Below are 15,226 nucleotides of genomic sequence, written 5' to 3' on the forward strand. Positions count from 1 at the left end.
GAAGTTTTAGATTTAAAAATTTCAGTATTTTTGGGACACTTCATATTTTAACATTGAGAAACTTTCCAATATAACTCTGCTTGACAATTAAATGAATTTTCAACAACCAAAACTTCATGTTGTACACAAGCAGAGCCTGCATATCAGCTAATTTCCAGAATTTAAATATTTAACTTTTAACTACCCAAAAGTTAGCTGAGGATATTTATCGAGTAAATGCACATACACAATGGAACTTTGCATTAGAGTTGGTCAATCCACATGAAACAAATTTCTTGTATTTATCTTTGATAGCACTTAAGTGATGCTGAGCAGTAGCGCCAGTGCAGAAACCTGCATCCAATAGCATCATACACAGGAAGGCATCATTCTCTATCAGAAACTGACAACTCAGTCTGTATAGTGATTTAAATTAGATTAATTTATTTGGAGTATTGCTTTTGGCAGAGGATTTGTGCCTATCATTTTAATTTAAGTTGCCTTTCACATATTTTAAAATTAAGGAACTCTGGCTTTATGCTATAGAATGCTCAAGGTCCTTAGATAGAACCTTCCAAACCAAGACCACTTCCATCTAGAAGGACAAGGGCAGCAGACACATGGGAACACCACCAGTAGCGTGGCCCACTCCGAGCCACTCAACATTCTGACTTGGAAACATACTGTTCCAAATATACTGTCACTGGGTCAAATTCCTCAAGTTCTCTCCCTAACGGCATCATGGGTCTAACCAGAGCAGTTCAAGAAGGATGATCACTACCACTTTCTCAAGGGCAACCAGGAATGGGCAATAAATACTAGCCAGTGACACCCACAGCCCACAATGGAATAAAAAAAAATTGCTGCAATGTTCAAATTGCTTTGCCAGCTTCAAACGCAAACTCACATATTCAAAGCGATCTTTGCATAGCTGGACCATGAGATGAAGGAAGACAAGAACAGCAAACCAAAGGCACCACATCACCACTTCTTCAACGGTCTGAACATTCAGCACACCGAATATGAAGATGAACTTGTAGAAGATGAAGTTCCAAAACTTATCCTTCAGGTGCTGGGAGGGGTGGAGTAGAGAAATACATAGACACTGACATTTTCTTTTTTAAAATGATCAATTGATACAAACATTAAAAGCAGCATACACATGGAAAATATAACTGCTTCCGGGTCCAATTAAAATTTGTGAAATACCCATTATATCAGAACCTGGCAGAAAGCAGCATTGAATTTGTTTTCTCTGTGTAACTGCACAGTGGATACAAACAGTTCATGGTGGCTCACAGCGACAGGGACCCGGGTTCAATTCCAACCTCTGGCGACTGTCTTTGTGGAGTTTGCACATTCTCCCAGTGTCTGCATGGGTTTCCCCTGGGTGCTTCGGTTTCCTCCCACAATCCAAAGATGCGCAGGTTAGGTGAATTGGCCATGCTCGATTGCCCTATAGTCTTCAGGGATGTGTAGATTAGGTGCATCAGTCAGGGGTAAATACAGGATAATAGGGTAGGAGAATGGGTTTGGGTGGGTTACTCGGAGGGTCAGTGAAAGAATTTGTATAGGGTATAAGCAGGTTGAGAAAGAGTTGAGTTCCGAGTTTTGTGAAACAAGGGGTTCAGCTGAGCATGACTCATCAGATAAGAACTTAGTTAACAATGGGGTGCTGGAGGTAAGGGTAATGGGTTTTGGTTTCAGATTCCAGCATCCACAGTAATTTGCTTTTATTAAGGGTACGGGGTTAACAAGGTGGAAAAGCGGTCATTATGTACAGTCATTTAACAATGTTAGAAGCATTCAGTATGTGAGGTCAGTTTAACAAAGTGAAAAGTATTCCTTATGTGAAGCCAGTTATACAATTGTATGATAGTAAAAGGCTTTGGTATCTGCTATTGATACTTGCTGATTTTAACTGTCACCCAATCAATGTGTGTGTTGCCTTATCTGGATGCTCCTCCCTGTAAAATGACTATAATGGTACACATGTAACCTACTTAACCTAAAAAAAAACCTCTCCACACCTACAGTCAACGGAGTGAATTTTTAACTTTACTCAGACAGCCTTTATTAAACCTACCTCACTACACATTGCCAAAACCAAGAACAGTATGATCCCAGCTTGGATCCACAACATATTATTCCAACAAACTGTTCACAATACACTGAACAATCTTGTGTGGCAAATTTTAGCAATTTGATTTTCCCTCATCCACAAAATTAAAGTCACCCATGATCAATGCATTGCCATTTTACATAACATTACTATCTAACATTCTGCAGAACAGCTACTGTTATTGCCTCTCTACACCCCTAACCACACATCCAAAATGGGTCAGCAAACCACTGCTCTCACCTCAACTATCCCCAGCCACTCCTCCATGACAGCCCCAAACCTTCCTTTCCCCACAGCCCAAAAATATCCCTCCTCCTCCAAAATCAGCAATGACAACTCACCTCCTCCTTGCCCTGTCCTGCCCTCATTCTTCAACATCCTCCTCCTGGTCCTGTCCCAACACCCCCATACTTCAACCAAACTAACACTAAACAAAGCTAAAATAGGTTGGAAATTGAGTGGCAATGTTGTAAGAAACTTACAATTGAACATAGATAGGGTAGAAAAAAGGGCAAGATGGATTTAGCAGATGGAGTTTGATATGAATAATCATACAGTTATCAATTTTGGTCAGAAAAACAAAGGCAAGTCATCTAGACAGAGAGAAACTTCAAAATGCTTCATAGACAGGGATCTAGTAGATGCTGTGCATAAGTTTCAGAAAACGAGTGTGCAGGTACAGCAGGTAATAAAGAAGGAAAATGGAATTTTGGCATATATTACTAAAGCAATAGGGTATATGGGAAGGCAACGGCCTAGTGGTATTATCAATACGCTAATAATTCAAAATTCATTTAATTTGCTGGGGACCTGGTTCACGTCCTGTTATAGCAGATGGTGGAATTGAAATCAATAAAACGTTTGTTGTTCAGGGATTAATGATGACCATGAAGCTCTTGTTGATTTCTGGAAAAAATCCCATCCTTTCACTAAAATCCTTTACCTGGTCTGGCCTACCTATGACTGCAGATCCACAGCAATGTGGTTGCCTCTTAACAGTGCTCTTGACAATTAAGGATGAGCAATGACTGCTGGCCCTAGCCAGAAAGCAACATATCCCGTGAGTGAATTAAGAATCTAAGAAACAAAGTGGTACTTGAATTTTACGAGGTATTACTGAAACCACATTGGAGTATTGCATACAGTTTTAGTCTTGCAGGCGGTTGCAAAAGGAGATTCATTGGATTGATTCCAGAGATGGAGAGGTTTGTTTTATAAGAGATTGAGCAGTTTAGGCTTCTACTCTGAGGTTAGTAGATGGAGACATGATCTAACTGAGGGATACAAGATGCTAAAGCAAATTCAAAAAGTAGACATATAAAGGATATTTCCTCTTGTGGGACAAACTAGGACAAGAGGCCATAGCTTTAGGGTGAGGGATAGCAGATTTAAAACAATAAATTATTTCTCTCAAAAGATCTTGGATTTGCAGAATTCACTACCCCACAGTGCAGCAGATTTTTTTAAAAATGTACTCGTGGGACGTGGACATTGTTGGCTGGCTAGCATTATTGCCCATCCCTAACTGCCTCTTGAGAAGGTGGTAGTGAGCTGCCTTCTTGAACTTGCAATCCACTTGCTGCAGGATGACCTATATTGCCCTTAGGGATTTCCAGGAATTTGATCCAGCAATAGTAAAGGAACAGCATTGTATTTCCAAGTCAGGATGCTAAGTGGCTGTGCTCCATGTATCTGCTGGTCCTTCTGGATGCAAGTGGTTGTGGATTTGGAAGGTGCTTTCTAAGAATCTGCTGTGTCTTGTAGATAGTACATACTGCTGCTACTTAGCATAGGTGATAGAGGGAATGCACATAATACTTTGTCCTGGATGGTGTGAACCTCTTGAGTGTCAATGCAGCTGCACTCATCCAGGCAAGTGAGGATTATTCCATTACATTCCTGACTTGTGCCTTATTAATCATGGACAGGCTTTGAGGAGGCAGAGGTGAGTTACTTGCAGCAGTATTCCAAGCCTCTGACTTGCTCTCGCAGCCACCGTGTTTATGCAGCAAGTCCAGTTAAGTTGCTGCCCAATTGTAACCCCCAAGATGTTGATATTGGGGCATTAAGTGACAGGAACCATTGTATGTCAAGGGGTGGTGATTAGATTGTCTCTTATTAGAGATAGTCACTGCCTGGCATTTGTGTGGTATGACTGTTACTTGCTACTTGTCAGCCCAAGCTCACATATGAAGTAAATTTAGGGAAAAGATAGACAGATTTTTAATTAGCATTGGGTTGAAGAGCTGTGAGTGGGCAAGAAAGTGGGAAGGTGAGATCAGCCATGATTATGCTAAATGACACAGCAGGATGGAGGATTGAATTGCATATTCCTGCACCTGGTTCTTAGGAACATGGAATGAAAAGTTTGATTCTCTGCACTAACCTGAGGAGATTTGAGGTATAAAATGGCAAAGTTTTGCTGCAACTGTACAAGGCATTAGTAAGATTGCCCCTCGAGTATTACATACAATTTCAGTCCCCTTGAGGACAGATGTCGTAGCACTGCAAACAGTTCGAATGAGTTTTACAAGATTTATTCCAGAGGTGAGGGGCGTTTGTCCTAAGAGAGATCGAGTAGCTTAGCTCTTTACTCTCTAGAGTTTAAAAGAATGAGAGGAGATTTAATTGAGGTGTAAGATGCCAAAGAGGGCTGACAAAATAGGCACAGAGCAGATATTTCCCCATTGTGAAGCCATCACAGATTTAGGTTAAGGGGTGACACAATTAAAACAGAGATTACTTCATTCAAAAAGGTCATAAATCTCGAAAATTAACTCCCCCAGAGTGTAGCGAACACTGACACTGAATTAGCTTGATAGGTTTTTAAATTAGTAATGGGTTTAAAGGTTATGGGGAGCAGGCTGGAAAGTGGAGTTGAGACAACGATGAGATCAGCCATGATCATATTAAATGGCAGAGCAAGCTCAAGAACTGAACTGTCCATTTCTGCTCCAAGCTCTTATGTTCAACTTTTGTCTCTGCCTCCCCTCCCAGCCCTTAATCCTTCTTTCTCCCTGACCCAATCCCCTTCTTCTTCCACCTCCACGACTCTGCCTCAGCACCTGCCTCCACTCCATTCCTCCTCCTTCGCCAGCCCCCTACCTCTGACCCAAACTCATCCTCCTCCACCCAATCTGAACTCATCCCCACATACTCTGCCTCCTGTTGTGTCTTAGCCCATCCCTCCACCACCCCATCCTCAGTCATCCTCCACCCCACCTCATCTTCTCGGTTGCCACTGCCCACACACCTCTTTAAAGTGACACTTACCTGCCTCTCACTGACCCGCAGTGTTCCGAAGACCATGTACTGGATCATCTTGCCAATCAACATAAGAAAACAGCAGGCAGTGTTTACCAGCACCTGGAAAATTAAACAAATAGGTTATTGAGTAAATGGCTTCATTAATTAATCCTCCAGACAGTCAAGGTGAACCATTTTACAATAAATTGAGAAATAAAACTGACATTGATAAGCACTTGGTTATATTTGCAGTGTAAAATAATGAATTTCACTCCAATATTACAACATAACCTTGAAAACCTGAAGTGATATAGGAAAGAGCCAAGAAACTGAGTTTATAGTATCAGAAGACAGTTATGTAAGTGAATGAAAAACTCAAGATCTTCACATCTCAATCCCAAAGAGTGTAAATAGCAAAAAGATGTCAAAATTAAAATATTATTTCAACTTCAAAGAGACAAGGACACATAAGCTCAAACTAACCATTGCAATCAAATTTAAAATTTACATTAAAGTACCATCGCAAACTAGAGTAATCAACATTTGCAATGGGCTTCTAAGTTTGATTTTGAAACGCTTATGCTTCCAGAATCTTAGAGTTTTGGATTTGAGATATTATGTTGCAATTGTACAAGACATTGGTGGGGCCTCCTCAGGAGTACTGAGCCCAGTTCTGGTCACCTTGCAATAAGAAGGATATCATTAAGCTGGAGAGGGTTCAGAAGAGATTTACCAGAACATTGCCAGGAATGGAAGGTTTGAATCACAAAGAGAAGCTGAATAAACTGGGACGTTTCTCACTGGAGCATAGGAAATTGAGGAAGTGACCTAATACAGTTTATAAAATCATGTGGGTGTAGTTAAAGGTGAACGGCAGGTGTATTTTCCCTCTGCTGGGGAATTTCAAGTTTGGAGGGGATACTTTCAAGGTGAGAGAAGAAAAATTTACAAAAAGACTCGAGAATCAATTTGTTTTGTTTAACACAGGGAGTGGTTAGTGTGTGGAATGAACTTCCAAAAGCAGTGGTGGATGTGGTTACAGTTACAAAGTTTAAAAGACATAATAAGTACATGAATAAGAATGTACAGAGGGATATCAGCGATGCACAGGCAGATGGAACTAGTTCAGTCTGGGATTATGGAATGCGTGGACTCACTGGATCGAAGGGTCTGTTTCCATGCTGCAAGACTGACTCTGAGTACAGTCAGTTCTGGTATGATGTGCTAGTTCTGCTCTCATGTGATCGCACATTAAGAAAATCATGCAATAGCCATGCCGTTTAATTGGGCCAGAATCGCATCATAGCCAATACAGGTAAGGAAAGTTTGCATTCTACAAGCAACAGAGTAAATTCTTCAATCATATTAAAGCCAATTCACGTTGAAAAAACACATTACAGCAGAACTAACTGTATTGAAGATTTCTCAGGGAAGCCAAGTTAATTTCCTTTACATATTATCTCAAGACTTCGCCCAGTTTCCCAGCTATCAAATAGTACTACCTTTGGAATACTAAGCAATGCAATGATGGAGTCATCTCTTTCAACCATTCTTGCTCGTTCTGTGCCAAGACTTGGAACGGAACAAAAAGCATGGGGGTGTTAGAAGCACTAAAACAATATCTGGTAAACCATTCAAATTAGTTTGCTACCCTAGCTCTAGCTAAAAGCGATTCTACTTTACATAATCAGATGTCTCAAAAAAGCTTTCCAACCAACAAAATACCTTTGAACGTAGAAAATGCAAGATCCAATTTACCCACAAAACTACCTCAAACAGCAATATTCAATGTCTGGATAGTCTGTTTTTCATTATGTTAATCATAAGATAAATTTTCACCAAGATAATAGGGTGACTTTCCCTGCTTGTGTCTGAAATGGAATTCTTGTAAACCCACTCAAACTGGTAGGTAGGACCTCCAGATGTTTGTTATGTACATTAATGACTTTGATGCAAATTATGTTACAATTATTAAGTCTGCAGATGTGCTGTCAAAATTTGTGCTGTCGATGAGAAGGATGGTCTCAGGATGCAGTCCGATATTGATCAGCTAGTAAATGGAGTACAGTAGTGGCAGATGGAATTTGATCCTGCTAAGAGTGAAATGATACATTTTGGAAGATCTAATAAGGGAAGGACTTGGATAATGAATGATTGGTCCCTCGGCAGTACAGAGGAAAGAAAAGGACCTTAGTTCACAAGTACCTAGATTCCTGAAGGTGTCAGCACAGGTAGACAGGATAGTGAAGAAGGCATATGAGATTCTTGCTTACATGAGAATCGTGGAGCAGGGATGTTTTGTTGCAATATTTTGAAGCGTTGATTAGATAGAAAACAGTATGCATTTCTGGTCACCACACTATCAAATGGATGTGATTGGACTGGACAAAGTAGGTTGGGTTTGTTCCTCAGTGCAGAGGCAGCTGAGAGGGGATCTGATTGAATATACAAGAATTACAGGGCATAGATAAAGTAGATCATGAGAATCCTTTCCCCACGGCAGTTGTAGCTAAGGCATAGGTTGGAGAGACTGAGGCTGGACGGGCCACTCAAAATAATGCGCATATATAGAGTTAGAAAAGATGGACAATGGTGGGAGCATGTTTGGAAATGGGAACCAGGTGACTGCTAATCAACATGCTGCAGAATCCAGTCAGGCTGCAGCTACAAACAGACAGTTTACAAACAAATCTGGTATCTGCAGAACCTACAATACACACCCAAATTTGGGGTTGAATTGGAGAATGGAATGCTGTCCCTGGGACAATCTGAAACATTGAAGCATGCACTATTCAAGGAGGCACTTCACATCCTTATTTGGAGCAGAGTACGTGCACCCAGCACCTCCAGTCATGATCACTTCAGAATCACCCTGCCATCAAACTGGTTGGGTCTGATCAATCAGGATGATTGAACCTGATAGTCAAAATCTTCCCAAAAAGGGTGGAAAAACTCGAGTTTAAGAATCACCATAAAACCACGTTCAGGGCAGCAGCTCAAGAATAACCATAGAAAGAGAAGACACCTCTGAAACCATCGGAAGACATCCCCATATGGAGTCCAGCCAAGTTCTTGTGTGGTGCTATATCTTATCCAAAGTTAGAGCACCAGACATATTTGTACTGTTTATCATTATTAGAACAATAAATACTACTATGAATTATTGTGTCAAATAACAAATATTGTTGTTTTACCATTAGGAGTCAACTCCATTCGTTTGCAGGATAAGAATTCAAATGCACTGTGTGGTAGGTGCAACAAGACTAAATTGAAATTGCTGGAAAAGCTCAGCAGGTCTGGCAGCATTGAGAAGAGAAATCAGAGTTAAATATTCCACAGAACTTTGGGCATATGTTTAACGTGAGGAGTATGTGGTTTAGTGGAGATCAGAGGAAAATATTTTTCACCAAAAAAGTGCGGTAAAAATATGGAAGCCTCTGCTCAAGAGGGTGGGGGAGGCAGGTACTGCCAACATTTAAAAAGCATTCGGATAAGCACATAAAATGTCAGGACACAGTAGGCTATGAACCAACTGCAGGTCAATGAGATCAGTACAATTGGTGTTTATTGGTCAACATAGACACAGTGGGCCGAAGAGCCTGTTCCTCTGCCTAATGACTATCAGAATCTCAACGCAAACAACAGCATTCCTAAAACTGCATTCTCTGTTCAAATCTTGGAGCAGACTTGAAACCAGGACCTTGTGAGTCAAAGCAAAGTGTGCTCACCTTCAAGCTATGGCTTAAAAACTGTTAACAATAATCAGAAATCAAGGGAACAAAATTAAAATTGTAAGACTCAGTACTGAACTAATCTGACCACCGTCACACTGATTCTAGCCAAGTTATTACAGCATTACCAAGATAATTAAAATTAATTTCACTCTTTGAACATGGGGATAGCGCAAAGGGCAAACTGGGAAGAGAAGTAGAAATTGGACAGAAGAGAAAAACTAGGAAAAGAAATACTGAAGAGTAACATCCAACTTTTCCATTCAGCAAAAATATAGTTCTAAATAGAATCTTAAAATTTCAAAATCACAAGCAGTGCTGGGTTTTGGAATATTGTAATTTCTGAAAGATTGTGTAAAGGCCCACAAGAAATTCAGAAAGTGTAGAAACATTTTCCACGATAGTGAAATCCCTAGAGCACAGTTTAAGTGTGTCTGAAGTTTGCTGATTTAGTATTGCAGGCTTATTCAACCCCAACCTTTGGCCTCAAGGATCTGGTGCAGTGGTGTTCTTCGGAATGCTCAATCATTAAGAATCCAAGTTTTTTTTGTAATTTCTCACAAGGGCACAGTCCAAACACCAAATAAAGTGAAAACACATGTAAAAAAGAAAACAAACCACAGTGCAAGGGCTAAGCCCTGCCACAAAATCAACATTGCCTTTTTCTCAAAGTAAAGGAGAAATTTGTAACTCTCAGGCTGCAATCAGCCAGTGAAACAACAGATCCGTAATGAGAACTAGGTTGCACCTGTAGCACATTGACAGTTTAAATCAGCCAGTTTAGAAGTCAGTCCTTGATAAAAAGGAATACGAGCTAACAAACTGGCTATATGGTTCAGCCAGTTTAGGAATCAGGTCCCTCCAAAAACAAACAGAAACCAACAGCAGCAGTACACACTGCATGTGGACAGCCAGCTCAGAGTTAGCCCCCTCCCTGACAAAATGGAAAAGGATCCAAGTTATTTTTGTGAACAACGTCTGTTTTTTTTTTGGTTTTTTTCTTTTTTTTACCCCCACGCTACCGCCTAACTGCGGTAGTGCTTATTTTTTCCCCAGCACCCATGTTGTGCGCGCGCAAGTGTGAGGATCCAAGTTATATTTCATGAATAATTTATCATATTGCTAAGTAGTCTAATTATTCATGGAATTGGTAATCAGATTCAAATGTTTGTTAAATGGTCTATCAATTTGTAAGCGACTTGCAATACTGCTCTTTATTCTGTTGCATCATCCGTGTATTGCATCATAAACAAATGCATCAACTGATAACCAGAAGCTCGTGGCAGAACGTGAACTGAAACACAAGTGTGAACAAGACACTAAAATTGGTTTGTTTTATGGATATCAATCCTTCAGTGCATTCATGGTTAAAAGCATTTTTGGTTATGTTTCACTTTCAACCCATTTTAAAACCAGCTCTGAACACAAATCCAGAATTTAAACATCTAACTTATTTGCATAATGATTCTATAGTTTGTGGTTTCCCACCAGATGTCACAAGGGTGTTTGTCCTACTTACACAAAACAGCTTCCTCTCTCAATTAGCCAGAAATTTAAATCTGACTTTTTTCCAAAATTCCTACCAATGATATTTTGATCCAGATACTAGGAAATTGCAAATCAGCAAGCCTTGCTTTTCTTGCCTATCCAACTCCCTCAGAATGGGAGGACAATGGACAGTTGACCCAACAGCCCAGCAAAACTTGGAAATTCACATAATGGGGAATTTCACTTCAATTTTATTTTTAGTTGCTGTATTACAAGTAAAAGAAAATGAAACAATGAATTTCTTGACTATACCTGCAAATCTAACTATTACAAGAATAGAACAACTTTGAATTCTGTGCAATTATTGCAGCCAGTGTAGCATTCATTAGCTTTGTAACTGGTTGAGACTTAAAACAAGTCAACAACATGCTTGGAATTGTTCTGTTGACTCTAATTGCAGCACTTGTGCAAAAGCTCCCCGTCTTTTTAAGGTAACCCACTGTACACAGTTGCCAGAAACAAAATTTGCATTAGAAGCAAGGTCATGGAGCACAAATTAATTATTATACTGCTGCATCCATATGTGCCTTTTTGAGACAACAAAAAACCTCGTCAAAAACCTTGCTAAATTCCATGTTGACCTCAACAACTGAACCGCATTCAGTTGTTAGTTTCTCAAGAAAATTCCATTAACTATCTTTCTTCAAGAAATCGGTGCTGACTGCCCTGGATTAGATGCTAACAAGGCGAGTTCACATGGAACAGGGAGAACTAGCCATTTAGATACAGAACTGGCTCAAAGGTAGAAAACAGAGGATGGTGGTGGAGGGTTACTTTTCAGACTGGAGGCCTGTGACCAATGGAGTATCACAAGCATCAGTACTGGGTCCACTGCCTGTCATCATTTATATAAATGATTTGGACGTGAGCATAAGAGGTATAGTTAGTAAGTTTGCAGACGACACCAAAATTGGAGGTGTACTAGACAGCGAAGGTTACCTCAGACTACAATGTGATCTTGATCAGATGGGCCAATGGATGGAGGAGTGGCAGATGGGAGTTTAATTTAGATAGACGTGAGGTGCTGTACTTTGGTAAGGCAGATTAGGGCAGGATTTATACACTTAATGTCATGGACTTGGGGAGTGTTGCTGAACAAAGAAATTTTGGAGTGCAGGTTCATAGCTCCTTGAAAGTAGAGTCGCAGGAAGATAGGATAGTGAAGGCGGCGTTTGAAATGCTTTCCTTTATTGGTCAGAGCATTGAGTACAGGAATTGGGAGGTCATGTTGCGGCTGTACAGGACATTGGTTAGGCCATTGTTGGAATATTGCGTGCAATTCTGGTCTCCTTCCTATCGGAAAAATGTTGTGAAACCTAAAAAAAAAAGGGTTCAGAAAAGATTTACAAGAATGTTGCCAAAGTTGGAGAATTTGAACTATAGGGAAAGGATGAATAGGCTGGGGCTATTTTCCCTGGAGCATCGGAGGCTGAGGGGTGACTTTATAGAGGTTTATAAAATCTTAAGGGGCATGGATAGGATAAATAGACAGTCTTTCCCCTGGGGTGGGGGAGTCCAGAACTAGAGGGCATAGGTTTAGGGTGAGGGGAAAGATATAAAAGAGACCTAAGAAGCAATTTTTTCACGCAGAGGGTGGTACGAGTATGGAATCAGCTGCCAGAGGAAGTGGTAGAGGCTAGTACAATTGCAAAATTTAAAAGGCATCTGGATGGGTACATGAATAGGAAGGGTTTGGAGGGATACGGGCTGGGTGCTGGCAGGTAAAACTAGATTGGGTTGGGATATCTGGTCGGCATGGACAAGTTGGACCGCACAGTCTGTTTCTGTGCTGTACATCTCTATGACTCTAAATAGACAAGGTCATTTTCTTGGGTTGGGTAATGAGTCTAGAACGAGGGGGCATACATTTAGGGTGGGAAGATTTAAAAGTAACCAAAGCAACCTTTTCACACAACGGGTGATGCTTGTATGGAAATAGCTGCCAGAGGAAGTGGTGGAGGCTGGTAAAATTACAACATTTAAAAGGCATCTGGATGGCTTTATGAATAGGAAGGGTTTAGAGGGATATGGGCCAAATACTGGCAAATGGGACATTAATTTAGGATATCTGGTTGTCATGGATGAGTTGGACCAAAGGGTCTGTTTCTTTGCTGTACATCTCTATGACTCTTTGAAATTCACTGGCAAGACAAAAAAACCCAAAAATCATGTAGTTAGTAGTGAGGGAAACTTATAGCCTGCCACAAGACATTTCCCTTGTCTCAGAATTCAATCCAATAATTTGCCCACTATTGAAGTTAGACTGACTGGCCTGAGTGTATTTGGTTTATTCCTTGCTCACTTTTTAAACAAATGCACAACATTCCCATTCTGCATACCCTAGCACCACACTTGCCTCCAGTGGGGATGATAAAGTTATAGTCAAAGAATTCGCTATTCTCACCCCTGCCTCACTACAGTCTGAAGTAAATTTCATTAAGTCCTGATGAAACGCCCATGTTTAAGGATGCTCACTTGTCTCCCCATTTGCTATAGCAAACGTTTCATCCTCAATAATGCTAGGATCATTCCTTCTTTTGTGAAGACAGGTACAAAGTATTCAATAAGAATCACACCTACATCTACCAGCTGTCTGTAGAGGTAAATAATTGTAACCCAAAGGTAACCTCAGTCAAAGCGCTCCTGGGTAGCAGCCTGCCCTCCCTAGAATATTCTTACCAGCTGCACAGGTCTCAGAGGCCTGCGTACGACAGCAACTTCCAGAACCGGAAGTCAATGCAATATCAAAGTGCCTTTGCAGATCATTGTGCACGGAATATCAAGTAGCCATGCACCTTAGAGGGAACATTGGCAGTAGCAACCATAATGATTGAATTGCACTGCCTTTTAAAGGAGAGAAACGTTGGTCCAAGACTACTACTATGAATTAAGGAAGGGCAATTGAGGGCACGCGAGTAGTGCTATTGAAAGTGGACTGGCAATTTAGGTTAAATAATAGGTCGGAGATGCAGTGGCAAGTATTTGGTGAGATATTCCAAAAAACACAATATAGTTAGAGGTCCAACAACTGTACAAGGACGGACTGATTGCACCTAAATTGGAAGGGGACTAATATACTGGCAGGGAAATTTGCTGGAACTGCTTGGGAGGATTTAAACTAGTAAGGGTGGGGGGGGGACCCAGGGAGATAGTGAGGAAAGAGATCGATCTGAGACTGGTACAGCTGAGAACAGAAATGAGTCAAACAGGCAGGGACAAGGTAGGTCTAATAAATTAAACTGCATTTATTTCAATGCAAGGGGCCTAACAGGGAAAGCAGATTAACTCAGGGCATGGTAAGGAACATGGGACTGGAATATCATAGCAATTAAAGAAATATGGCTCAGGGATGGGTAGGACTGGCAGCTTAATGTTCCAGGATACAAATGCTACAGGAAGGATAGAAAGGGAGGTAAGAGAGGAGGGGAAGTGGCATTTTTGATAAGGGATAGCATTACAGCTGTGCTGAGGGAGGATATTCACAGAAATACATTCAGAGAAGTTATTTGGGTGGAACTGAGAAATAAGAAAGGGATGATCACCTTATTGGGATTGTATTATAGATCCCTCAGAGGGAAATTGAGAAAAAAATTTGTAAGGAGATCTCAGCTATCTGCAAGAATAATAGGGTAGTTACTGTAGGGGATTTTAACTTTCCAAACATCGACTTGGACAGCCATAGTGTTAAAGGCTTAGATGGAGAGGAATTTGTTAAGTGTGTACAAGACAATTTTCTGATTCAGTATATGGATGTAACTACAAGAGAAGGTGCAAAACCTAACCTACTCTTGGGAAATAAGGCAGGGCAGGTGACTGAGGTGTCAGTGGTGGAGCACTTTGGGGCCAGCGACCATAACTCTATTCGTTTTAAAATATGACAATCACCTGATGAAGGAGCGTCGCTCCGAAAGCTAGTGTGCTTCCAATTAAACCTGTTGGACTATAACCGGGAGTTGTGCAATTTTTAACGTTTTAAAATAGTGATGGAAAAGGATAGACCAGATCTAAAAGTTGAAGTTCTAAATTGGAGAAAGGCCAATTTTGACGGTATTAGGCAAGAACTTTCAAAAGCTGATTGGGAGCAGACGTTCCCAGGTAAAGGGACGGCTGGAAAATGGGAAGCCTTCAGAAATGAGATAACAAGAATCCAGAGAACTTATATTCCTGTCAGGGTGAAAGGGAAGGCTGGTATGTATAGGGAATGCTGGATGACTAAAGAAATTGAGGGTTTGGTTAAGAAAAAGAAGGAAGCACATGTCAGCTTTTGACAGGATAGATCGAGTGAATCCTCAGAAGAGTATAAAGGAAGTAGGAGTATACTTAAGAGGGAAATCAGGAGGGCAAAAAGGGGACATGAGATAGGTTTGGCAAACAGAATTAAGGAGAATCCAAAAGGTTTTTACAAATACATTAAGGACAAAAGGGTAACTAGGGAGAGAATAGGACCCCTCAAAGATCAGCAAGGCAGCCTTTGTGTGGAGCCACAGAAAATGGGGGAGATACTAAATGAATATTTTGCATCAGTATTTACTGTGGAAAAGGATATGGAAGATATAGACTGTAGGGAAATAGATGGTGACATCTTGCAAAACGTCCAGAT

General features: G+C 40.7%; 1 protein-coding gene across 2 annotated transcripts in view; it reads right to left on the reverse strand.

Annotated features, from left to right (window-relative positions):
• The window catches only part of amfra (autocrine motility factor receptor a), a 71,445-nt gene that overhangs the window by 41,504 nt on the left and 14,715 nt on the right, over nucleotides 1-15,226 (reverse strand). For both annotated transcript variants that reach the window (XM_043707303.1, XM_043707302.1), the window contains exons 2-3: nucleotides 5,375-5,467; nucleotides 887-1,051 (exon numbers count right to left, since the gene is read on the reverse strand). In XM_043707303.1, coding sequence (XP_043563238.1) covers nucleotides 887-1,051; nucleotides 5,375-5,467 — 258 coding nt within the window. The remainder of the gene's footprint in view (nucleotides 1-886; nucleotides 1,052-5,374; nucleotides 5,468-15,226) is intronic.

Source organism: Chiloscyllium plagiosum, chromosome 17 (genome assembly GCF_004010195.1).
Source record: "Chiloscyllium plagiosum isolate BGI_BamShark_2017 chromosome 17, ASM401019v2, whole genome shotgun sequence".
NCBI classification, from domain to species: Eukaryota; Metazoa; Chordata; class Chondrichthyes; order Orectolobiformes; family Hemiscylliidae; genus Chiloscyllium; species Chiloscyllium plagiosum.